General features: G+C 51.3%; 1 protein-coding gene across 1 annotated transcript in view; it reads left to right on the forward strand.

The window, feature by feature from the left end:
• Window positions 1–1,292: 1,292 nt before the first annotated feature.
• Window positions 1,293–24,989, forward strand: part of UNC13A (unc-13 homolog A) — a 63,333-nt gene continuing 39,636 nt past the window's right edge. Inside the window, exons 1-9 of the mRNA XM_029217286.1 lie at window positions 1,293–1,314; window positions 10,529–10,558; window positions 11,156–11,255; window positions 13,126–13,243; window positions 14,895–15,018; window positions 15,695–15,768; window positions 16,650–16,704; window positions 18,586–18,621; window positions 22,607–22,814. Coding sequence (XP_029073119.1) covers window positions 1,293–1,314; window positions 10,529–10,558; window positions 11,156–11,255; window positions 13,126–13,243; window positions 14,895–15,018; window positions 15,695–15,768; window positions 16,650–16,704; window positions 18,586–18,621; window positions 22,607–22,814 — 767 coding nt within the window. The remainder of the gene's footprint in view (window positions 1,315–10,528; window positions 10,559–11,155; window positions 11,256–13,125; window positions 13,244–14,894; window positions 15,019–15,694; window positions 15,769–16,649; window positions 16,705–18,585; window positions 18,622–22,606; window positions 22,815–24,989) is intronic.

Genomic DNA, 24,989 nt, shown 5'->3' on the forward strand with positions numbered 1-24,989 from the left:
TGGCCTATGGGGTCTACCATTATGATGGTATTGTTCTTTGTTCAAGCCTGTCATTGTTGCTTCTTACTCCTTACCTATGGTTAATCAATATGTAATAAAAATTTTAAAAGCAATGAGAATCTCAACAATGGTTGACATTATACATTACTATTCCAAGTGCTTTCAGGTGTTAACTGATATAATAACTCCTGCAACTCTGTGAGATAGGTCCTGTTATCTCTGTTTTACAGGCAGGGAAACTGAGGCAGAGTGGTCACATGACTTGCCCAAGGTCATGCCAGTGATTAGAGGCAGAGTTGGGTTTTGAACACATGCCTCCCTTGTGACTAACTCCGTATACATCTTGTGTTTATGAAGCTCCGTCATGTGTGCTGGGGGCTGGGGACTCTGTGGGCCTCAGCCTCTGGGACTGTTCTAGGTACTGGAGATACACAATGAACAGGTTTGTGTATTAGGTGTGTTAGGGCACCGGCTCACACGGAACTGCCTGGTTAGATGTGTGGGGAGGGGTGGTGAGCAGAGTTGTGTTGGGGTCAGGGTCCAACCAGAGGAAGAGTTGGGGTCTGGGAGAGTCCAGAAATGTGGAGTAAGGGCTCAGTTTGGGGGAATTAGGTAAGGCTTTCTGGAGAAGAGTATATTCAAACTGGGCATTGATGGATGAATAGGAGTTTGCCAGTTACACAAAGGAGTGAAGGGTGGAATCCAGTCCGAGTGTGTGCCAAGATCCACAGGCTGAGAGAAACAGGGACAGAGAGACCTAAACAGACGTGGCAGAAACACAGAGAGGTTGAACGGAGAGAGGCTCAGAGGGAAACACATGACCCAGAGAGACAGGGAGACAAAGAGTCAGTGGAATAGAGAGACCCAGAGAGAGAGACAGAGAAACAGAGGCAAAGAGAACGAGACATAGCGACAGAGGAATAGAGATACTCAGGGAGAGAAGAGAGGCAGCAAACGACTCAAGACTGAGAGCTAAAGGAGAGACGAAAACACGCAGAACCAGAAGGGAACCTGCGTGATGGCTGCCCTCAGCTCCCACCCGGCTCCGGCCCTTTAAACCCCACCCTCACCCCCGAGCTTGCAGCACCCGCGCCCCATCAGGCTCCGCCCACCAGCCCCGCATCAGCACCACGTCAGGAGCTGTCCGCGCCCCCGGTGCTGAACCAAGATGGCAGGCGGCGGAGGCCGGGCCCCGGCGTGAGCTGAGCGCGGGCTGCAGCCCCCGCCATGCCCCAACCCAGCGGCAGCTAAGGCCGACCTGACAGAGCCGGCCCGCCGGCGACTCTGGAGACATGTCTCTACTATGCGTTGGAGGTAAGAGGCGAGGCTGCAGGGCGGGGAACCGATGTGGACCAGTACTGGGCTCGGGGTCCGTGTGGATGAGGCTGGGCTCCTGATGGGGTGACCCGAGTACACGCGGCTGGGTTTTGAGAGGGTAGCCCTTGTAGACGCGTCGGGGCGCCTGAGAGGGTGATCAGTGTAGATGCAGCTGGGCTCTAAGGGGGTCCTGGTTGCCGCTACTGGAGTCGTGTGGACACGGCTGAATGCGGAGGTCCGTGTGGACGCGGGCAGGGGTCTGAGGCTCCATTTGGAAACGGTCTAGATTGGGTCGTCTGTGTAGAACAGGTTATTAGCGGGTTCGTGTGGAAGGAGCCGGGCTGGGTAGTTCAAATGAATCCTGCAGGGTGCTTGGAAGGAGTCTTGGGCTGTGAGCTGGGCTGCAGGCAGGGCTCGGAATTCGGAGAGGAGTGCAGGGGGAGCGGTCTCCAAGCCCTGAGCGTGTAAGATCTGGGTAGAGGGGCTTGGTCATTAGGACTACCCTGAGCTCTAGGTATCCCTCACCCTGGGAGTGGAGAGGACTGGGGTGGGGGAGACCCCTTCCAGCATTATGAGAGGGCTGTGATTGGGGGGTCTGGGGGCACTTTCCCGGTTAACTCTTTGCCTTCTCTAGTGGAGGCTGGGGCAGTCGCCCGAGGGCCTCCCCTCCCCGCCCTCTCTGGTCCCTCCGCATGCAAATTCGGCCTTCTCCGCAGGGAGCCGACCCTATGGAAGTGCAGTACCACCCTGCACCCCTCACGACCCATCCTCACCTCACCCACTTTGCGCTGGAGGGAGGAAAAGAGAGGTGGGGTGGAGCTATTTTGGGGCCGGAACGCCATCTGCATCGAGGCCCACGCCCAGGCCCACCTTCGGCGTTGGGGTGGGTGGAGGGAAAGAGACTCGGGAGGGGCATGACTGCCCCCCCCCTCACCCCTGAGACAGGGTTGGGGAGAAGCCAGCCCACCTGGACCAAGGCGTCTGGGGCAATTCTGAGTCCTTAGCAGGGAACCTTGGCGGTAGGGGTGGTGGTGAAACAGGGCTCAAGGTTTATAGAGGTCTCAACCTTGGGTTTTAAGGGTTGGGGTCCATCCCTTTCGCCTCTACTCCCTTCAAGAAGGCCTGGGGTGGGAGAAGGGGTGTATCCGCCAAGCCTGAGATGACAGGCTTAGGGAGATCTCAGGCAGCCGGGAGTGTGCTGTTTGTGTATGTGTATGTGTGTGTGTGTGTGTGTGTGTGTGAAAGAGAGAAAAATTGGAAGAGAGAGAGAGAGAAAGAGAGAGATAGAGGGAGGGAGATATGAACCCCAGCCTCCTCCTGGACCCGGTTGGGCAGGCCCAGGAGCCGGGAACCTCCCCCACTGCCCCTCCCCCTCCCCCTCCTCCTGTGCCTCTCCATTCACAAACCCAGCCCCGCCCGCCCGCTCCCCGCCGCGGTGGCTTCCCGTGTGCTGCTCGCGCGGGGCTGGGCCGGCGTGGACGCGGGTGTTCTTAAAGGGACAGGGGCCTCCTTTCCTTGAGCTCGTTCCCAACGGTCGGGGCTGATGGTGGGAGAAGGGCCAGTAAGATCAAAAGTCAACTCATTCAGCCCCTAGCCTAGGGAATTAGGGGAGTCAGGAGGTGGAGTGGACCCCCATGAACCCCTCACAGACTAGGCCCAAGGGGAGGGGGAGGTGAACGTCCAATCCCCCTCCTGGCCCCTCCCCATTCTCTGAGCTGCCTAACACTTGGGAGGGGATAGCACTGGAGGAGGGGGCATGTGGGTTGCTGGCTGGCTCCTCCAAGCTTGCTCTCCTCTGCTCCTCACCCCCGTCTTCGGAGTTGGGCTTCTCTAGAATCTCACCCTTAACTCTGATGCACACTGGAGTCTTGGCTGCAGGGGTGGTGTGAAGCGGAGGCAGTAAGAGGGGTGAGGCTTCCTAAATCGGAGGCCTAGGGGAAGAACAGTGTTGGATGATTTTGTGGAACTTACAGAGAAGGAGTCACCAGCTGAGTAGAGGGGTGTCGCTGGGAAGAGCAAGACTTGGGATGAGGTGGGAGGTAGAGCCCTGAGGTGTAAAGGGAGCAGTGGATGCTGGGAGAGGCTGGGTGCAGGGAGATTGGGAGAAGTGGGGAGAGGGAAATGCTGAGAAGTGTGGGGGAGATGCCCAGAGTGGGAGGCCTTGAGGGCTGAGGGGGAAAGAAGAGGGAGCAAGGCAACTCGGCTGAGAGGGCTTTTCTTGGATCTGAGTTTATCCTTAGAGTTGAGGAAATACCTGCTCCCGAGCCAGGGACGCACCCATGATTGCCCACATCTGCATACACTTGGACTGGTACGTTCAAACCCAGACTTGCCTTGTGTGGACAGAAATGCTCAGAATTCACCAAGTCTCTATGAAGACCACTTGCCTCTGACTGCACATTCATGGACACATGTACAGGTTCACACCCATTTGAACACATACACATACATATATACTGGACACAGTCACCCTGCGCCATAGACATTGTCCCCACAATACAGGCATGTGTGTCTGCACACATGCACACACACGGATATGTGTGATTAATGTTCACAATAGCCATGTCGTCTAAAGATCTACCCATGCCTTACCCCTCAGGCATGTACATATATATATATATATATATATATATATATATATATACCTGTTAGGGCCCTGAATCCCAAGAAACACATGTATACACATGATCAAATGCCAAGGCCATATATGTACACACATGATAACAATTGCCTGGACACTCAAAGCAGTCACTTTGAATAGGTGAGTAATGATGCACACATGAGTGTGTACATGTATGCAAGTAAACAAAAATACACAGGCTATACAACTGCATATCACACACCCCAACATGTGTCTCTACCTAACATATCACTCAAAAACCTGCACGTACCTAAACTCACACAAACCAGCATGTCCCACATACAGTCACACCCCACTCCCCAGCACATACGTGCAGACCCTCACCTGCACTCAGATGGCGCACATGAGTACATGTCCCTCTACACATGCACACATACACCCATATACACTCACTTGCCTGCCCTGGTAACATGAGCAAATACACATTCAAGAACACACAAATGTAAGTTCTTGTGTGCATATCCTGCACTAGCACATGGGAGACCACCCTGTACAGACCTTGCCTCTGCCGCCTCTCATCTCTTTATCTATGTGGAGCCCCATTGCCCCCCCACCTTAATCCACTTGCTAAGTCTTGGCAGAGTTCTGAGGCTGCTAACAGCAAGTGCCACCTTGTTCCTTTGTGAATTCATTCATATATTTACTCCGCAAGCATTGAGCACCCACTATATATCAGGCACTGTTCCTGGCTCTGGGGACCAAGCCTTACTCCTGGCCTCATGCTGGTGGGGTCAGAGTGGGAGAGATGGGGAAAGGCTGCGGGAGATGGAGAGGAGCGTTTCTATGGCTCTTTTCCTCTGGGAAGCCTACCCTGTTCCCATCATCACCATTTGCCTGAGTCTCAGAAGATGAGGGAGAACTGAGCAGAAGGGAGACCATGCTCTAGGTGGAAGGCACAGCAAGCCCAAAAGCGTGATGGCAGGGATTTGGTTCTAGACTTTCCTATGTGCATCATGACATTTTGCCAGGCCACTCAATGTTTAAAGTGTTCCATAAATATTTGATGACTGAATATTGCATATAAATTAGCAAATGTGTTTGAGAGTTTACCGCACAACTAATAGTAATATCTACAACAAGCCCCATCTATCCAGCACTCTATAGGCACAATGTTGAGGACTTTTATGCCCATTGCCCTCTTTAATCCTCAGAGCAACCCATTTTAGAGATGAGGAAAACTGAGGCTCTGGGAGGTTCAACAACTCGCCTGGTGCCACAGAGCCAGAGGTGAAGCTGCCTGACTCCACAGCCTACTGGGAGTGAAAAGTGAAAGTCGAGTCTCCCCTCAGCCCCCAGAACCTGGACACCCTACCACGGGGTGAGAATCTGTCCTGGATCCCCTTTTTCCTTCATCCACTCAGCAAACAGACATATCACGATCTCCCCATTCATCATGGCTTTTCCCCTGCCCCTCTCCCAGGAAGGCTTCGCAAATCCCTCTGTGTCTTACTGTTTCTGATACCACACAGCCAGGAGGGTCTGCCTCTGATCTTTGCTCTCAACAACCTCACAGGATGCCTCCGGTGTTGGCTCTGATTCATCTTCAGGGCTGCAATCTTAGCCTCCCTATCTTGCACCTCACTTGCCTCCCACACACAATGAGCTTCCTTTGTGAGGTGTGAACCAGGACATCCTGAGTCCAGGAGGTCTGCGTCTGAATCCCTAAATCCACCACGTCTGGAAAAGTCCCATATCTTCTTCCTTCCTCAGTCTGTCCATCTGTAAAATGGGCACACTAATAGTGCACGCTGCCTAGGTTTTCTGGAACTCTCCAGTCATATGAGGCACGCAGAGAACTTGGCATGATGCCTGGCTTGTGGAAAGGGTCAGTAAGTGTGAGCCAAAGACAGGAGAAATCTGTGATGGTGTTTTTATTAATGGGGACTAAAAGCTTTCTGGAAAGAGGTTCGTGAGTGTAGGACATTTCCTGAGAGCTCACTGCGTTCTCAGGCCTGAGGAGGGCTCAGTAACACATAGGGCGCAAAAGAGGTGCCAACTCTTTGGAGGTACGTGGGCAGGGATGAAAAGTTCAGCACCGTGGACAGTTCAGGGAGGAGACGCTGAGTTCAGCACAGTGGACAGCGCCCGCTCCGCGGGACGTAGGACGTAGCCCTTCGCGTAGGGCTGCTGGAGGAGGCAATGATGTCATTCCTTCAGTGAACACTATTTAATGGGCACCTACTATATGCCAGGCCTAGTTCTAAGTGGTACCTGGTAAACAACACAGACAGAATATCTGTCAAGTTTATTGGTGTGTTTTTTACATCTAAGCCTTCAGTCTGGCCCTGGCTTATTTCTGTCCATGGAGGATGAGAGTCCTCATTTATTCTCTCCCGGATGCAAAGCCAGAGAGACCAATATCCTTACCCCAAAGCCCTTGTCTGCTATCGACATCACATATTAAATACCAAACATCCTAGAATCTATTTCTGAATTCTCTATTCTTTCCTTCCACCACTTGTAGTGTCTTCTGACACCTGATAAGCATGTCCTGTGGGTGGGCTTTCAGCCGCTTCCCCTGATGGCTGGAGTTCTCTATTCCCCCACTCCCACTCCCAGGACTGGCAGGTTATGGACCAGATGCCCCAAGGACTGGAGTCTACCTCAATTAGTATCCAGGGTCGTCCAGGCCAGGAGCACACTTCGAACTCAACCAAATAATAAAAATAGTAATGATACTAGTAATGGTAATGATAATCATAGTAGTAATAACAGTATAATAATGCTGATGTTAATAATAACGAAGAAGAAAGGGGAGAGGGAGGAAGAGGGAGGAAGAGGAAGAGAAGAGAAAGGGGAGAAGAAAGTGAGACCAACTATGCTTGCCTTGCCCCATTTCCCAGATGCAGAAACTGAAGCCCAGAGCCTGGCAGCGCCAATGAGCCCCTGCTCTCACTTCCACCGATTCTGCCCTGGGCCACAACTGCCTGTGCGACCACATTAATCAGTCAGCGCTGATGGGGGCGGGGGGTGGGCGGGGACCGGGGGGGGCCGCGCAGTCTGCTGACCTGGCGTGACGCGGTATCTCCTGCCCGCCCGTCAGTGGGCACCTCCCCCACTCAGCACTCCCCGCAGTCGCGTCGCTCACGCCCTCCGCGCCCACGTTATAAATAGCTTCGTGCTTGTGACCAGGAGCTCGCGAAGGAGGGGCGGCGCTTCCGCCCTGGTGACCCCGATACCGCAGGCAAGAGGAAGGCAGCGGGGCGGAGATGTGATGACGATGACGGCGGTGAAGGCGACAATGACTCGGGTTCCTCTTGCTGACGGGGAAGAGAGAGGCAGAGAGAGACTCGGCTCTTTCTCTGAGCCCCATCCGCCCCCCACCCCGAGCCCCTACCTCCAAGCCCTCTTATCCCCTGAGCCCCTTCCCTGAGGCCACCCACCCTTCCTGAGTCCCCTCCCCCGTCATGAGCCTCCTCCAAGCTCTCCGAGCCCCCTTCCCTTAGTCCCCTACCCCCCTCCTCCTTATCGCACACCCTATTCCCCGCCATGAGCTTCCTACTCTGAGGCTCCTTCCCTGACTCCCCATTCTTCTCTGAGCCCCGTCTCCCACCCTGATCTGCCCCTCCCCGCTCTGAGTCCCCAATGATGAACATATATTGACGTCCTCACCCTGAACTCTCTGAAGGGGCCCGGGGGCTCACTCTTAGAGCTAGAGCTCTCCGGCAATCTCCCACTTCTTGTGGACCCCAACTGAGCCCATTACCCTCTGGCCCAGAGAGACTTAGGGAGGAGGAAAGGGGGAGAGATAAGGGACTGGGAAAAAGAAAGACAGAGGCAGAGGGAGGAAGGGAAGAAGAGAGACAGAAAGACGTGACAAGGGGATGACAGGGGTGGAGAGAAACAGAATCGGAAGGAAGGAGACAGGGAGAGACCTCCTTCCTAGAGGAGAGGATGGACGACAGACCTTGGACAACTGGCTTCCCCTCTGAGCTCTGCCCCTGGTCTGCAAAAAAGGGACACAGAAAGGGAGTTGCAGAGTGGAGCCCAGGTTCGGTCATACCCCAGTGAGTCCCTCAGATCTCCCAGGGCCTGGCACCTACCTCCCCTCTGGTTCCCACCCCCAGCTTTTCTCTCCCAATCCTGTCTCTCCTCTCTGCAACATCTTCCCTGCCTGCCCTCCCTAGTGAAAATCTGTGTGTCTCTCTGTGTCTCTGACTATCATGTCTTATCTTCCCTCACTTCTTACTCCCTCCTTTTCCTTTCTCTCCTCATGTTGGTCCCTCCATGTATGAGCCTTTCTGAGCCTCTCTGTCTCTCCCATCATTCTCCCTCCCCGCCCTCCCCCTACACCCTCCTCCCCCTTCACAGAGTCATCAGGTTTGCAAGCTGGAGGTCCCCCAAGAGGGAGGCCTGGAGCTACTGCTGGACACAGTCCTAAGTGCCCATGAGCCTCACTCAGTCCCAGAGATGAGGGGCTGGGTGGCTGAGCTCTCTGTGGTCTGGGTGGGGCTGAGGCTATGAGAGGGGGCATGTGGGACAGGGGTAGGGATCCTCTCCCACAAGAAAGGGACTTTTGCATGTGCAGTCACGTGCCTTGAGTGGGAAGGTGGGGAAGACTGGACTCGATGACTGATTTTGGATGTGGGGGAAAGAGAGGGAGACAGAGATGGAAGCCCAGAGAGGGGGGTTCACTTGCCCAGGGTCACACAGCACCATAATCTGAACCCAGCTCCACATGACTCCGTGCTGAACAAGGGCTCACCTTTCCCGATGACCAGTCAAGGGCTCTATCTGCATTCTACCTCCCAAACCCAAACCCAGGTATGGCGGGCATAATGCCCAACCAATTTGCATTTAAAATCTGGGTCTTGGGGTGGTGGTGGTGTTGGCATAGGAAGGCACTCATTCCCTCTTCTGCTCTGCAACTCTGGGGAGCTCACTCAGTGCTTCTGGGCATCAATCCCCACCTCCAACCTCATCCTCCCCACAGTCGTCTGTCTGCAACAGGAACAAATAGTATTTACTGACAAGTGTTTAGAACCACTCTACTTCCCCCACCCTTGATGAGAATTCTCTCTTCACTGGCTCCATTCGGGTGCTTTTTTGAGGAAGAAATTCAAGTGGTGAGGACAGAGAAATGAACCCCATATGGGAGGCTGGATCCCAGATAGGAGGCTGTGGCACTTGTCCAGAAAAAGGCTGAACTTGACTCTCAAAAAAAAAGAAGAAAGAATAGAAACGCAATTCTGATTCTAGGAATTTATCCTTCAGCTTACTTGCACACCCTCTTTAAGACATACTGAGAAAAAGAAAGGTTCTGCAGAGGGTGTAGAATGCTACCATTTGTGTAGGAAATAAAATAATGCACATGTGCACATGATTGCCGATGCATCTCTAGTACCATAAGGAATTGGTACTGTTGATTGCATCCAGGAGGGAGAGTGAGAGCTGGAGTCGAAAAAGCCTTATCTTCATTGCACGATCTTTCAGTTGCTCTGGATTTTGTAAAATGTGGGTGTATTGCCTACTCAAACAAAAATATTCATTTGAAAATGTTAAAGGGAGAAGAAATATAGAAATCGAGAGGTCTCAGTTTGGGAGCAGGTTTCAGGTGGGAGTAGAGAGTAATGGTAGAGAAATGCATTGGGGGCAGATGCAGAGTTTGAGAGGTAATGAAAGGGAAAGTTTAATGTCCTGTGAGAAAATCTAGTAAAGAGTGGAATTGCTTTGAATCACTTGGGGTTGTGGGGTTACGTGAAATACGAAGAGACTGGACCACGTGGAACCCTGAGGTATATTTGGGTTGCACCTTTCACGGGCAGGTTGGGCTGGACAAGCTCTAGCAACCTACTGGCCAGGACTGGGATATCTCTATGTGCACTATGGAGTCAGCTCTCTGGGTTGTTTTTTCCCACCTTGCACAGTCCCCTTTGAATATGAGACTATAAACCCTGGAAGCATTCAGGAGGACAGGCTGAGCTGGACAATTCGCGGAGAAGTCTCACTGGTCTAACAGGGGGATGGGAATCATTGGCTGTTGTTTTCTCCTTTCTCCCCTACCTCCTCCTCCCCAACTCCCCTCCTCCTTCTGAAGCAATCCTGGAGGACTTCCTGTAAGAAGCCTCTCCTGCCACCTGCCCAGCTTCTTCTTTTGAATCTTTTTCAATTTTGGTGAAGTCACAACTGGAGGGAGGGAGCTCTAGGGGAGTTTGATGGGGAGGAGGGTGGGACATGGACTGCTCCCAAGGTCCAAACTTCCTTCCACCCCAGGTCTGCCTGTGCTCATCTGTCTGATGGCTTCTCTCTCTCTCCCTCTCATCCCTGCCTCCCTCCTCTCCCTATTTCTCTTCCTCTCATTGTCTTTGCCTCTGTCTCTGATTTTGCCTCTGTCTTTATCTTGGTTTTTTTTTTGTGGTTGTTCTGTTTTGTTTTGTTTTTTAAATCTGTTCGGTCTCTTTATTGGCCTCTTTTGTTCTCTATTTTTTGCCTCTCTTCTCTCTGTCTCTTTCTTTCTGTATCTCTCTCCTCTCTCATTATGTCTCTCTTTTCATGTGTCTCTCTGTGTCTCTTTCTCTCCTCCCCAACTCTCTCCCCGTCTCCCTTCCCTCTCTCTGTCTCTCTCCACAGTCAAAAAAGCCAAGTTTGATGGTGCCCAAGGTAAGTGGCTTCTATTCCTGTCCTCTCCTGTGTTATCTGTCTGTCTGTCCGTCTCTTGGAGAGATGGGAGAGGGTGTCTGAGCCAGGGACGGGGAACTTGGGCTCTATGTCTGCTGAGCATCACAGAGTGTGTCAGACTTGCTCTAGGGTCCCAGCAGTCTTCCCAGCCATCCCCTGAAGACTCCAGTGGGAGTGGGGCTCACCCTGAGCCAATGGTGCTTCCCAGGATCCTAAGAGATAGGGTGGGGACATTTACATTAGGCTGCAGGTGAGAAAAGTGAGGTTCAGAGAGGCAAAGGAAGTTTCCTATGTCCAAGGACATTAGACGTAGTCATTCCTAAGCATCAGGATTAGGTATCCCAAAATTCCACATCTTCCCTGCACCAAGGCCCCTCCCTAGTGCTCTGAGGGGCTGGGGGTGGGGCTCTGGGGGCTGGTCTGGGAGTGGAGGCACAGAAGTACCTCAGGGTGTTGGACCTGGGGTGGGCCCAAGGACTCACGGCCCCTGAGGGATCATAGGGGTGCTATCGAGAGCTTGGGAAGGGGTATGGGGGAGTCCCTGAGCCCTTGCACTGACCTCTTCTCTCACTGCCACAGAGAAATTCAATACATATGTGACCCTGAAGGTGCAGAATGTCAAGAGCACGACCATTGCCGTACGGGGCAGCCAGCCCAGCTGGGAGCAGGATTTCATGTTGTGAGTCTGCAACGACTGGACCTGAATGGCCACACCCCCTGGCACAGCCAGGCACTTTGCTGGTCCTGCAGGGCACAGCCGGACACCCGGGTGTCGTCTGGGACTCCCTTCGCTCTTCCTTCAGCCTTGTGTCCAGCCATCAGCTTTGCCTCCAAAGCGCTTCCCGAATCCAATGGCTTCCCTTTATCTCCGAGGCCACCAGCCAAGTCCCCTCTGCCCGCCAGCCTCCACCCTGGCCTCCTGCTGCCATCCACCTCCTGCAATCTGTTCTCTAGGCAGCAAGGAGGATATTTTTAAAATTGCAAATCACATCCGGTCACTCTCCAAACTTGCCTGGGGCTTGTGGCTCATCAACCTGAGAGCAAAACCCATATCCGTCCCTACAGCCCCCCAAGGCCCGGCCCCTGTGACCTCACACCAGTATCTTGCTTCATCTCTCCTGTCTCACCTGCCCCAGATACACCCACCTCTGCACTGTTCCTCCAACATGTCCAGCTTGTTCCTGCTCCAGTACCTTTGCTCTTGTTCTTCTTTCCCCCTCTCTCCCCATCCCAGCTGACTCCCTCTGTCCTTTGGGTCTCAGCTGTGTCACCTCCTCAGGGAAGTCTTCCCTGACCACCACCCTCAAGCTGCAATTGAACAGTAATTTCGGGCCTTGCCACCAATTGTTATTCTATTCATTTGTGTGATTTTTGACACCTTTCTGGCCCCTTCCCCTGGACTTTGAGCTCCACGTGGGTAAGGCCCTATTGGTCTCTGCCCCCACTGTGATCTCCATGCCAAGCACAGAGCCTGGCACACAATAGGTGCTCGATAAATATTTGTCTAATTGCTGAATGAATTCATGACCCGGACCCTCCCCTCAACCTGGAGCTACTCAGGGCCTCCTATTACATCCCACCTACTCTGATGATGGCCAACGTGTGCCATGCCTTCTTCTAAGGCTTTGATTAAATCGATTTTGCTTATAACCCTGGGAGGGAGGGTGCTAACATAATCCTCATTTTACAGATGAGGAAACAGAGGACCAGAGGGACAAAGCCACCTGCTCAGTGTCATACAGCCTGTACCTGGCAGAGCTGGGATTTGGATCCAGGCAGCCCTCAACCCCTGAGCAGAGCCTGGCTGGGGACTGTCACTAGTGGAGGCCATGAGGGAAACCAGAGCTGGGATTCTGGAGCAGAGGAGCACTTGGGGAAGGAAGAAAGGAGCTGGCTCTACAATTCTAGGAAAATGTGAAGGGGGCAGGACAGAGTGGTCCCCAACTCCCCCTAAAGCCAGTTACTGAATGACCAGGTCACGGTCAACAGATATATTCAAGAACATTCCTTAAGATAAACCTTTGGTAAATTGGTAGATTCAGTGAATTGGACATTCACCAAGGTTTACTACCAAATCTGCATATTTCCAGGATGGAGCCTGCAGGGCAAGTGCTTAGATGTGTAATCATTCATATGCTCAAGTGTGTCCTCATATGATTGGCTAGAGATGACACTGGGAAGGATGGAGACACCACAAATGCCCTTATCTTGGGGTAATAGGGAGCCATGGAGGGCATTTGAGCCTCTTCCTCACTTAACCAGCATTCTCAGGGTCTGAGGGCTAGAGGAAGGGCCAGGTGATTTGGGGTTACAGGAGACATGTGACACCTGTCCCCATTCCTTCTTTCTCAGCTTGGAATCCTGGTTCTGCTGTGATACCCTGAGCATGTAACTTAGTCCTTTGGCCTCAGTTTCCCCTCTGAAAACAAGAACTACTGTGTTACCTTCCTGACTAGGACTCACCCAGGCCTGGGTTTGAATTCTAGTTGGTCATGTGTCCAAAGGCGAGTGAACTGACTTTTCTGAGTCTTCATTACCTCTCTCCACAGCGAAATTAACCGCCTGGATTTGGGGCTGACGGTGGAGGTATGGAACAAGGGTCTCATCTGGGACACGATGGTGGGCACTGTGTGGATCCCTCTGCGGACGATCCGCCAGTCCAACGAAGTGAGTGGTGGGATGAGGGTTGGATAGGAGTGCCTGGGAGGGGCCCAGAGACCAGTGGTCTAAACAAGATGGACATCTATCTCCATCCCCTAACAATGTTCATGTAGACATCCAGGGCTGCAGTGGCAGCTCCAGTCAACAGGGTTTAAACTCCTTCCATCTTGTCGCTCTGCCTTTCTCCTCATGTGGCTTCCACCTCATGGCCCAAGATGGCTGCTCAAGGATTACCATTACATCTGCATTCCAGTCAGGGGAGGGAAAGATAACAAGGGAAGGGGTTTGCACTCCTAATTAAGGGCCCAAACTGGAAGCTGGCTTTCATTGGTCAGAACTGTCATGTGGCACCACCTACCTGCAAGGGAGTCTGGAAAATGTAGTCTTAAGCTGCATAGCCCTGGGTCCAGCTAGAAATGCATCCCTATGGAAGAGAGGAGAAGGGATATTGCAATCAACTAGCACTTTGTGCCCAGATGGGCATCAGGGAGTTTACACCAGTCCCAAAGAAAATAACCTTGACCTCCTCTCTAACCTCCTGGCCTTAAATTTCACCCTCTCCACTTGGCACCTAAGATCCAATCCTGCCCTCCCTGCCCATCACCCTTGGGAGGCCTTCCAGATGGCACCAACCCACTTTGCCAGCCTTATTTCCCCCACACCTCAACCTACACTCCTCACAGGGCCCAGGGATAGCTTCTGAACTTTCACATATGCTGTTCCCTGGGTTTCAAGTGTCCTCCTTTCCATCACCCTTAAGCCCAGCTCCCATGCCCTCTCCTCCAGGAAGCCCTCCCTAATTTCCACCTGGATTCCTCACCTCCCCTCCCTCCTTCTGGCCTGGCCCTCACTTCATGGTGTTGCGGGTGTCTGTGTCAGGCTCTATCTCCTGTGACTGTGGGCTTCTCAGGCATTGCCCAATGTGGACCAAGCTTAGAGCAGGCACCAGGTAGGGTTTATTTTTTAATGAATAAATGGAGATGGAGGAAAGAGGCGCAATAGTCCAGGCGAGTCCAAAAGGAAGGCTTGTGGGTGACCCAAAATTTCCTCAGTGACCCTCCAAGTGTGAGGAAGGCCTAGTCACCTGGGACAACCATGACCTATGCAAGGGACCCCGGACTACTCCCCCATCACTGCCAGCCTTTCCCTGGGGCTGCAGAAGGAAGATTCTGCAGAGCATCATTCTCATTTCAGAGATGAAGAAACTGAGGTTCAGAGTGGACCCCACCTGCTCAAGGGCTCACTTCCCTGAACCAAGGGGTACTGGTTCATTCACTCAGGGGGTATCCTCCCTGAATGGTGGGAGGATCAGGTCTTTTATCTGACGTCGGGGCCCCATAACCCCTCATTAGGGATGAGGAGTGCTGTGCAAGGCTGGGACCGCCCCTACCTGACCCTAGAGGTCTCTCTCTCTGGGTCCTTGCTTCTGGGTTCCCTGGACCCACCATGTTGCCCTGGATTGAGACCTTCCTTCTCTGAGTCTTGGTTTCCTCATCTAAAGTGGGGACATGGTCCTTGCTCTTGGAGTAAGGGTAAGATGGGGTGAGGGAGACATTTCATTTGAGAATAGGGAGCCTGTTGGTCGGTGTGCAGCAGATACGTTACCCACCACACCTCACCCGGAACCCTAACCCCTGTTACCCCACCCACACCCCAGGAGGGCCCCGGAGAGTGGCTGACCCTGGACTCTCAGGTCATCATGGCGGACAGTGAGATCTGCGGCACTAAGGACCCCACCTTCCACCGCATCCTCCTTGACACCCGCTTTGAACTGCCCTTAGGTGAGTGTGGCGGGGGCTTGGGAGGGGTGGGAGCCTCACCCAGCCCCAGGAGAATGGTCAGGTCTAGGTGGGTCCAGACAACACTTTTTTCTGAGGATGAGGCTCCCCCTCCCAAGAGGAGAGTCTCCTGGGCTACAGCAAGTCAGCAGAGATGTACGCCTGCCGCACGCAGAGAACGGTCCAGCCCCTGCAGGCCACCAGTGGGCTGCAAGCGCTTTTCAACCGACGGGGCTCAGGTCTGAGCTGTCTTAGCTGGTCCTTGGTGAGGTCTTAAGCTGCAGAGGTGAGCTGGATGTGGAGAAGACACAAAGGCAGAAAGACAGAGACAGAGAAATGGAGAGAGAGAGAGACATGTAGAGATCAACAAAGGCAGAGACACAGAGAGGCCTCTTTACCTTTCCTGGAAGCAGCTCAGTTCTCCCACATCATCCTTCCAAGAACCCATGATGTCCCCGTCCTGGTAATGCTAGGATGCAGCTCCTCTCCCATCCGCCACCCATTCCCAAGGCAGTTCTGGGTGTGTGGTGGAGGGGGGGGTTGTCAGGGGTGCCACCCTCTCCTCCCTTCCTCTCCCCCACCCACTGGAGACCAGCCCCATAGACCTGCAGGATGCACTGGCTGGAGGCTGAGGGGCAGGGAGGGGCTTCCAGGCTCACGGCCAGGTCTCTGCTTCCAGACATCCCTGAGGAGGAGGCACGCTACTGGGCCAAGAAGCTGGAGCAGCTGAATGCCATGCGGGACCAGGATGAGGTGAGCGTTGGCATGGGGGCTCTTTTCTTCCTCTCTCTCTCTCTCTCCCCCTCTCCCTCCGTGTCTCCCCCTGTCCTCCACTCTCTATCTCTGTTTCTCTTTCCACTTGTCTTTCCCTGTGTCTGTGTCTCTAACTCTTTGTAACCTGACTAAATCACTGACCCACGTGGTCCAGTCTCGAACCAATGATGGCATCAAGGAACATATGGTCCACCAATGACACGACAATTTCAATCGAGTCAAGTTGTGTATTTACCAAATACCATCAAGGAGATATAGAGGCCCTGTAACAGTTCTTACACCCCCCTTCTGCACCTCACCCCTCAACTCCTTGAGTCACACTTTCAGGCTTTCTTAAAAGTTCTCCTCCCCCACTCCTAGCCCTAGCCTCTGTACCTCTGTCCTTCCATGCCATCCCCCTTCTTCTACACTCTATATTTTCACAGTTCAAAGACCCAGTGTGGCCCAGAAGACAATCTTCAGAAGGTGAGGGCAGGGAAGAAATAGCAGGCAAGGCTAGAACACCCTTTAGTGGGAAGTGGAGGGCAAAGGGGCAACACTCACGTGTTAGCAATTTTTGTCCAACCTGAGTTCTCATCACCTTTCTTCAGCTCCCTGCGTCAGTGTTTCCTCTCTCTTTCCTCTGTTTCTTTCCCTCATCTGTGTCTCTTTTTCTTTTTTCTATATCTGTTTCTCATGGTCTGTATTTGTGTCCCTCTCTCCCTCTTTCTTTCTCTGTGGACGTCTGTATACTTCTCCTCCAGAGGGGGAGGATTTAGGAGGCGGGGGAAGTCAGGATAGAACAGAACAGAGGACCATCTTGATCCCCTGGCTTCTGGCACCCCCCTGAGACACACCCTCTCTCCTTCCCTCCCCCTCAGTATTCATTCCAGGATGAACAAGACAAGCCTCTTCCTGTCCCCAGCAACCAGTGTTGTAAGTACTTCTCAATTCCTTCCCGGGCTTCAACTGGAGCCCTCATCCATCCTCTACCCCATGACTGTCCTGTGTAATGAATGGGTCACTCGTCTCCAGAGATATGAGTCCTAAGAGCACACAGTATCCCCTCACAGTGTAGTGGAAAGAAAAAGGGATCTGGGACTTGGGTTTGAGTCCTGCCTTACTATGTGGCCACAGGCATGTCCCAGTCCCTCTCTGATCCTTAGAGCCCCTCTCTTTGAAACAGGGGCACCTGACAGCCCCCGCATTCTGATGGTTTTTGGAAGGACCCAGAACATCTGGAGGCTTGAAAAACACTTTGCAGACTCTTCAATTCCATTCATTAGATCCTGGATGAGGACTTATAACTCATTCATCAAACTTCCATGAGGCCAACACAGACCCCCAAGCAGCCCACACTCAGATGGTGCAGACAGACAATCCTGCCAACACATGTATAATAGGCGCCCATTTATTTAGATAAAGAAGCTGAGGCCCAAGGGGAGAAGTGACCTGCCAAGGTCACACACCTGGCAGGAGGCAGAGCCAGGGTTTGAACCCAGGTCGGAGGGACTACAAGTTTGCTTCTCTTTCCAGTGTGCTACATCTATTAATTATGATGAAGATCACCATGTTTCTCTGTATATTGTCCCTCCATCAAGGCAATTTTCAAGAGTATCTATCCTCTTGTGGACACTCAGATGCCCCCAGACCTGGTCTCCACGGGTCTAGATGACCTTCTCCTAAAAGTGCCCTCCAAGTCCTCTGAAGTGAGGAGGAAGTGAAAATCATATAGTCTCAGGACAAAACCCCCACCCATGACACTTGGTCCTTACCCCACACTTCAACCTCTTTCTCCTTTTCCATCTGCTTCCACATCCTCCTTTCCTCCCCTCTCACAGTCTCCCCTGTATCCGTTGTCCACCTCCCCCCACTCCCATATGCCCAGGATGTGTGATGATGGAGCCTGGTGGAGGGAGGGGCTGGGGGACTGCAGTTGGGAGACCGCATTCCTAACTTGAGGTGTGATATGGAGAAAGTCCCTTATCTTCCCTGCCTGGGGAGGGGTCATCACTGCCCTGAAGAAATTACAAACCCCCTCTCTGGTGAATGGGGTCACTGAAGGATTGTGGTGGGGGCAGAGACAGGCACGGCGGGGGCAGGAGCAGATGACAAACAGCACCTGGGCAGGTGACCTGAAGCAAGAGGTGGGTTCAGTTCGAGAATGGAGACCTACCACCCGGCGTTTACCTCTGAGTTCTCTTGGGACTGTCTTTCCACCCCCATTTCACGAAGGAGGCAGCCAAGTGTCAGAGGAGTCAGAATTCTGGTCAAAGTGGTTTTTCTGAGATGTCAGATGCTGGGGATGAGGCGAAGAAGATGTAGTTCTCTCCCTGGTCCTGATGCTCAGGCTGTGTGCCTTTAGGCTTTTCACTCTACCTTTCTGAGCCCTCTTCACCTATAAAAGGATAAGAATGATTAAAAATAAAAACCCACCCAACAGGGGTGTTTCAAAGTTGAGGATTTCCAGTTCAGTGTTTCTTTCATTATCTGGAGGATGGGGGAGGGAAGGAATGAGGAGTGCTGACCTCAAACTTCAGAGTTGGAAAACCCTGGGTCCAAATGCCCTCTTTGTTACTTCCTGGCTGAGCCTGTGGTCTTGTCAAAAAATGGGGGTATCCTGCCTTCCTCCCAGGGTGGTGAGTGAAGGTATAACAAAAGTCAGTGGTTAAAGTGATACTCGGGGAAGATACACAGGGCAGAAGGGGATGGGGTCCTGGGCTGGGAGAAGGAGATGGGGAGGATGGGGGAGCCCCCCTCCCCATGCCTCCCCCTCTGCCTTCTCCCTTTTATTATCTCTGCCCCTTCTCTTTGTAGGCAACTGGAATTATTTTGGCTGGGGTGAGCAGCAGAGTAAGTACTCAACTTGATGTTCTGGGAGGCCATGGGGAGGTGGACACCTCGGCAACCCTGAGGCCCCCGCCCCATTGCTCAGGGAAATGGGGAGCCTGTGGCTGGCACATTGGGGCCAGAGGACTGGCAAGACCCCTCTTGTGCCCTCCTGCCCCCTGATCACTAACATTTGTTTGAGGGTCCTACTCTGTCTGGTGGGGAGTGGGTAACATGACTCTGGGTGGGAGGATTCAGCTGGGAGGAGTGGGCATATAGACAGGAAATCTGCCTGTCTCCAGCTGGGCACTGTGAGCCCCCCACCCCCTTGCTCCCCTTGTATAACCTTATCTCCTCTCCTGTGATTCCTTCCTCTTTTTATCTCCCCATCTTCCTCCTCTACCTGGAGCCCTCCTCCAGCCCCAATGTCACTCAGAGGTTGGTGGGCGGGGAGGGAAGAGGGTCTCAGACAGAGCAGCTGGGCAGAGACCCCCAGACAGATATCACTCTGGAGACCTCAGCTCCCAAAGCCCCCCCCAACACACACACACACATCTTCCTCCAATTTGCTCCCAGGGGAAAGCGACAAGCTACCTCCCCCCAAAATCGGATGACCATTTTTCTCCTTAAGGAATAGCTCCCTTTTCCCCATGCCCTTTTCAGAGAAATCCAGTCTTCTAGTCTAAGCGTGAATCTACCTCCTAATCTCTACTCCATCAACTGGGGGGCCTTCCACCCCAGCCCCATATCCTGATGGACAAGTTGCACCCCACCCTCCCTCCAGAAGCAGGAAAACTGTTCACAAATACAGTTGACCCTTGAACAACATGGGTTTGAACTGTGCAGGTCCACTTACATGTGGATTTCTTCAATAAATACTACTACAGGACTACACGATCCCTGATTGGTTGAATCTGTGGATGCAGAATTGTGGATACGGAGGGCCAATTATAAAATCACATATGGGTTTTCGACTGCACGGAGGGTTGGCGTCCCTAACCCTTGCATTGTTCAAGGGTCAACTGTAGTTTGATCCAAAAGAATTTGTCAAAAACAAGTCAATTGGAAGCAAAGTTAGCCAAAATAATCATTTGGCAGACAGCTAGGCTTGATCAAAACCAGTTTGCGGGCTTCCCTGGTGGCGCAGTGGTTGGGAGTCCACCTGCCCATGCAGGGGACGCGGGTTCGTGCCCCATCCGGGAAGATCCCACATGCCGCGGAGCGGCTGGGCCCGTGAGCCATGGCCACTGAGCCTGCACGTCCGGAGCCTGTGTTCCGCAACGGGAGAGGCCACAACAGTGAGAGGCCCGTGTACCGCAAAAAAAAACAAAAACAAAATACAAAAAACAGTTTGCCACAAATAAACAATACAGTAAAAAAAAAAAAAAAAAAAAAAGACATTTTGGATTAAAACCAGTTTAGCAAAAGCTGAGAATTGGGTGAAGAAGAGCAAAGACAATTAGGCCCAAAGCAGACCATTTTGTCAAAACGAAAGTGGCTGAAAATGCCTTATCCAGAAGCAGGAGATTTGGTCAAAAACTATTTGGTAAAAAGTAGAGTCTGCGTAAAAGCAGAAAGAATCCAAGAGAAAGCAATCTGCCCCTCAAAAACAGATAATTTGTCAGAGAAAATTAATTTGGTGAACAGGCACAGAGCCTCATGTGATTTGGTTGGAAACATCTCAGTCCGGTCAAGGGCGATACGGTAGGCTATAAACCCCAGCAACTAGGTAGAAAACAACTTGGTCAGAGGGGCAATTTGGTGATATTGACAAATTGTCCCCAGTTTCGGATCCCCCCACTTTAGGCCCTTTATGGCTTCACGGTTTCACCCTGACGCCCACAGATCTAAGTTGCGGAAATTCACAACTGCTTCTGCCCTTGATGCCAGCACTGTCAGCGCGCAGCACATCAGAAGGTGGCCATATGGCAGGGACAGGATAAAAAGCTTGCAGGTCACAATGGCTCAAGTCAAATGAGAAACTAGGAAACCAGAGCTACTTTGGTAAGGCCGGCTTTGCTGGCTAAAAATGAATTTGAGGTTTTTCTGAAGGTAAAATAGGGAATGAATCAAATAGCTAGCTCTACGTGAAGTATGAAATTAATTTTTTAACAGTTTACTACATTAAAATTTTTGACCTATTTTTTTAATATATAGAAATAGACTCTATTAGTGGGAAAAGAATTAGAAAGTTAAAATAAAGCAAAAAGGGCTTCCCTGGTGGCGCAGTGGTTGAGAGTCTGCCTGCCGATGCAGGGGACACGGGTTCGTGCCCCGGTCCGGGAAGACTCCACATGCCGCGGAGCCACTGGGCCCGTGAGCCATGGCCGCTGAGCCTGCGCGTCCGGAGCCTGTGCTCCGCAACGGGAGAGGCCACAACAGTGAGAGGCCCGTGTACCGCAAAAAAAAAAAAAAAAAGCCAAAATATTGGGAAAAGAGCAAAAATACTTAAAGGCATAAAAAGTACAAGCCACCCCCTTGGTGTTTAAAATCACCAGTAAATTGATACCATGGCCGAGCATACCGTGGGCTTCCCAATCGGCTGGTTAATTTAGGGGGCGCTCACTTCTTTCTAGCTCAACTGTTGTTTTCTAAATAAATTCAGTCTTTCCTGTTCCCACCACAATACAACGTCCTTTGAGACTGTTTTCTTTTTACTAAGAAAGAAAATCTGTTTCCCATTTACTAAGGAAAGCAAATCGAACTGAAACATCCTTTAATTCTTATGAAACACTTGGAGTTTGGCAACCCCTTCCTGTTCCATTAGAGTGATAGATTCTGGGCATGTGGTAGTCTTGCCAACCGAAGAATCTGATCTTTTTGAGGAAGACAGCACCTTGGTAGAGCCCCTTCTTTGTTCCTGCGCATGAGAATTCAGGGCTGGGGTCCCCATCCTCGGATATTAAGGAATCTCTGAGGGTTAAAGGGCATTTATATTCTACCTTGTCCTCTTGATCCTCCAACTTCCCCATGAGTATCTGTGTGACTCCTGTTATGGGAAGCCTGATGGAAAAACCAATATTGTTTTCAGAGACCCTGGACTTTAGTCAAAGTCCATTTTCACATTTGAGACAAAAGACACCTTCCAATTTGTCCCTGTCCTCCTCACGTTGTACGACCTACCATGGACCCCGGACTCTAGGTCCAGTTTGACCCACATACGGCAAAGCAGGGTTTTCACTTCCCTTCTTCTTCTTTTTTTTAAATAGATCTTTATTGGAGTATAATTGCTTCACAATACTGTGTTAGTTTCTGTTGTACAACAAACTGAATCAGCCTTATGCATACATATGTCCCCATATCCCCTCCCTCCCACCCTCCCTACCCCATCCATCTAGGTGGTCACAGAGCACCGAACTGATCTCCCTGTGCTATGTGGCTGCTTCCCACTAGCTAACTATTTTACATTTGGTAGTGTATATATGTTGATGCTACTCTCACTTCACCCCAGCTTCCTCCTCCCACCCCATGTCCTCAAGTCCATTCTCTATGTCTACGTCTTTATTCCTGCCCTGTCACTAGGTTCTTCAGAACCACTTTTTTTTTAGATTCCATATATATGCGTTAACACACGGTATTTGTTTTTCTCTTTCTGACTTACTTCACTCTGTATGACAGACTCTAGGTCCATCCACCTCACTACAAATAATTTCATTTCTTTTGATGGCTGAGTAATATTCCACCGTATATATGTGCCACATCTTCTTTATCCATTCATCTGTCAATGGACATTTAGGTTGCTTCCATGTCCTGGCTATTGTAAATAGAGCTTCAATGAAGACTGTGGTACATGTCTCTTTTTGAATTATGGTTTTCTCAGGGTATATACCCAGTAGTCACTTCCCTTATTCGAAAGCCTATACCTCTATTAAAATGACCCAAGATCCTTCATTCATTCTGGTAGATTCCTCTCCTTGGGTTAGCAATCAGTGAAGACCCCCTAAATCTGAGAGACTGTGTTGGCCTCCATTGCGTGCTCTCTCTCTCCCTCCCCTCCTCTCTCTTCCAGATGATGACCCTGACAGTGCAGTGGATGATCGTGACAGTGACTACCGCAGCGAGACAAGCAACAGCATCCCGCCACCCTATTACACTACGTCCCAGCCCAATGCCTCGGTCCACCAATATTCTGTCCGACCACCACCCCTGGGTTCCCGGGAATCCTACAGTGACTCCATGCACAGTTATGAGGAGTTCTCTGAGCCGCGGGCCCTCAGGTAGTCACAGTGGAGTGAAGGATTCGTGTGTGTGTGTGTGTGTGTGTGTGTGTGTGTGTGTGTGTGGTGTGTCCACCTCTTATCTCCTGGAGGGGAGAGAGGAATAGGGGGTTGGAGGGAGCTGGGGGTGGAGGTAAGTGGGTTCTAGGAAAGCAGCATCCATACATTCTTATAGGCAGTAAAACCTTTTCTTTACCCAAAATCTTGCAAGAAAACTCTCCAAGCTTGATTAAAGGGGGTCTGCTTTGGCAGAAGAAAGAGACGGAAGTCAGGAAGCCCCTGAGAGGTTCCCCTGAAATAGGCGGGCTCTTTGGCACTCCACTTAAAAGCCCCTGGTCCCTTTTTACTCTCTGTTCAGGGTAGGAGGTGAGAGGAGGAAGAGATGAGCGTTAATAGGGGTGGGAGCTGAGGCACAATGATGTTGGAAAGACTCCCAGCAAGCAGCTGACTCGTGGTCCTGGAGTGGTCCTACCTAGCCCTCCTGGTGACCCCTGACTCTATGTTTCTGACCAGCAGGCATGGGCACAGTGACTTGGGAGCTGCCCCTGCTCAGTCCAGCCACCATCACTACTCTTTTCAAAGTAGACTGTCCCTAGACCTACCCCATAGGTGGGTCCCCTGGCTTTCAAGGGTGCAGTGTGCTGGTCCTTGAGCCTGTGAGACTGAAACTTGTGCCTGCTGCTGCCCCCCCACCCCCCGCTCGCTGACCTGATCGCCCCAGTCCTGGTTTCTTAACAGGACAATAGCAAACATGATATTAAACAGGTTGGATATTTGTAAAGCACTTAGGGTGGTGCCTGAAAGTGCTACGTAGTGACTGTTAGATAAACAGCACAAATAATAGTATTCGGAGCTAACTATGTGCCCAGCTCTGGTCCAGCGTCTTCCCTTCATCATCTCATTTCATTCTCTGGTTGGGAATATTATTGGCTCCATTTGACAGATGGGGAATCAAGGCACAGAGGGGTTAAGTCACTTGTCTGAGGTCACACAGCTGGTAAATCATCATAAGGACTAGTGTTTATGGTGAACCCACTGGGTGGAAAGCAGTGGCCTGGTGAATTTTTTTTTTTTTTTGATTGTTTTGATTTTTGGCTGCGCTGGGTCTTTGTTGCTGCATGTGGGCTTTCTCTAGTTGCAGCGAGTAGGTACGAGGGCTACTCTTCGTGGTGGTGCTCGGGCTTCTCATTGCGGTGCCTTCTCTTGTTGCAGAGCACAGGCTCTAGGCGCGCGGGCTTCAGCAGTAATTGTGGCTCATGGGCTCTAGAGCGCAAGCTCAGTAGTTGTGGCGCACGGGCTTTGTTGCTTCACGGCATGCGGGATCTTCCCCGACCAGGGATTGAACTCGTGTCCTCTGCATTGGCAGGCAGATTCTTAACCACTGCGCCACCAGCGAAGCCCCACCTAGTGGATTTTTGGTCATGGGTCTTCTTGCAAAATGTTTGCTCCCCAAAGAATACATTTCCTCCATTAAAGGATGAGCGGGATGAAAATTTTCAGTGCTCTTTACTCCCTTGATGTTGAACCTATACTTCTATTAATATGACCCCCCCAAATCTCTTTAAGATATTAGGCTCAGTTCACACATACACCAGGGCCTCCTATTTGTGTGAAACCTTGATATACCAGAGTTAGAGGTTAACCCTATAACTTAGGTCCAGGATTAGGCTGGGGTGAGTGTGGTATGCTTGAAGTTGCCTCAAGTACAAAACTTAAGAGGGTGCCAAGAAACTCAGTCCTCAAGATAAATAATATATTAATGCAATATTTTTAAAAATCAAAATGGATGCCAAAAAATCCATGAAAAAAATATCACCAAAATGTTCCTTTGTAAGAGTAGATTTTCTTGTATGTAAGTTATACTTCAATGAAATTTCTTAAAATCCATGACTAGCAAAATATACAAATTTAAGTTAAAACATGATCTGACTCTGCACTTGCAGGACTCAGCCTCACCTACCTCATTCTGATCCTGGTCCTGCTATATCTAGTCTATAAGCAAGAAAAATAATGATGGTTAATTGAGCGCTTACTATGTGCTAGGTATTCTAATGAGTCCCAAATAATGTGCTTATTCTTTACACCAATCTTATGAGGTGAGAATTTACCTCTTCATCACCCCATGGTTTTGTAGATAAGGAAAATGAGGCAGAGAGATTAAGTTACTTTCCTAAG

The sequence above is a fragment of the Monodon monoceros genome, unplaced genomic scaffold, assembly GCF_005190385.1.
Source record: "Monodon monoceros isolate NGI ecotype Baffin Bay Population unplaced genomic scaffold, NGI_Narwhal_1 Super_Scaffold_12, whole genome shotgun sequence".
NCBI classification, from domain to species: Eukaryota; Metazoa; Chordata; class Mammalia; order Artiodactyla; family Monodontidae; genus Monodon; species Monodon monoceros.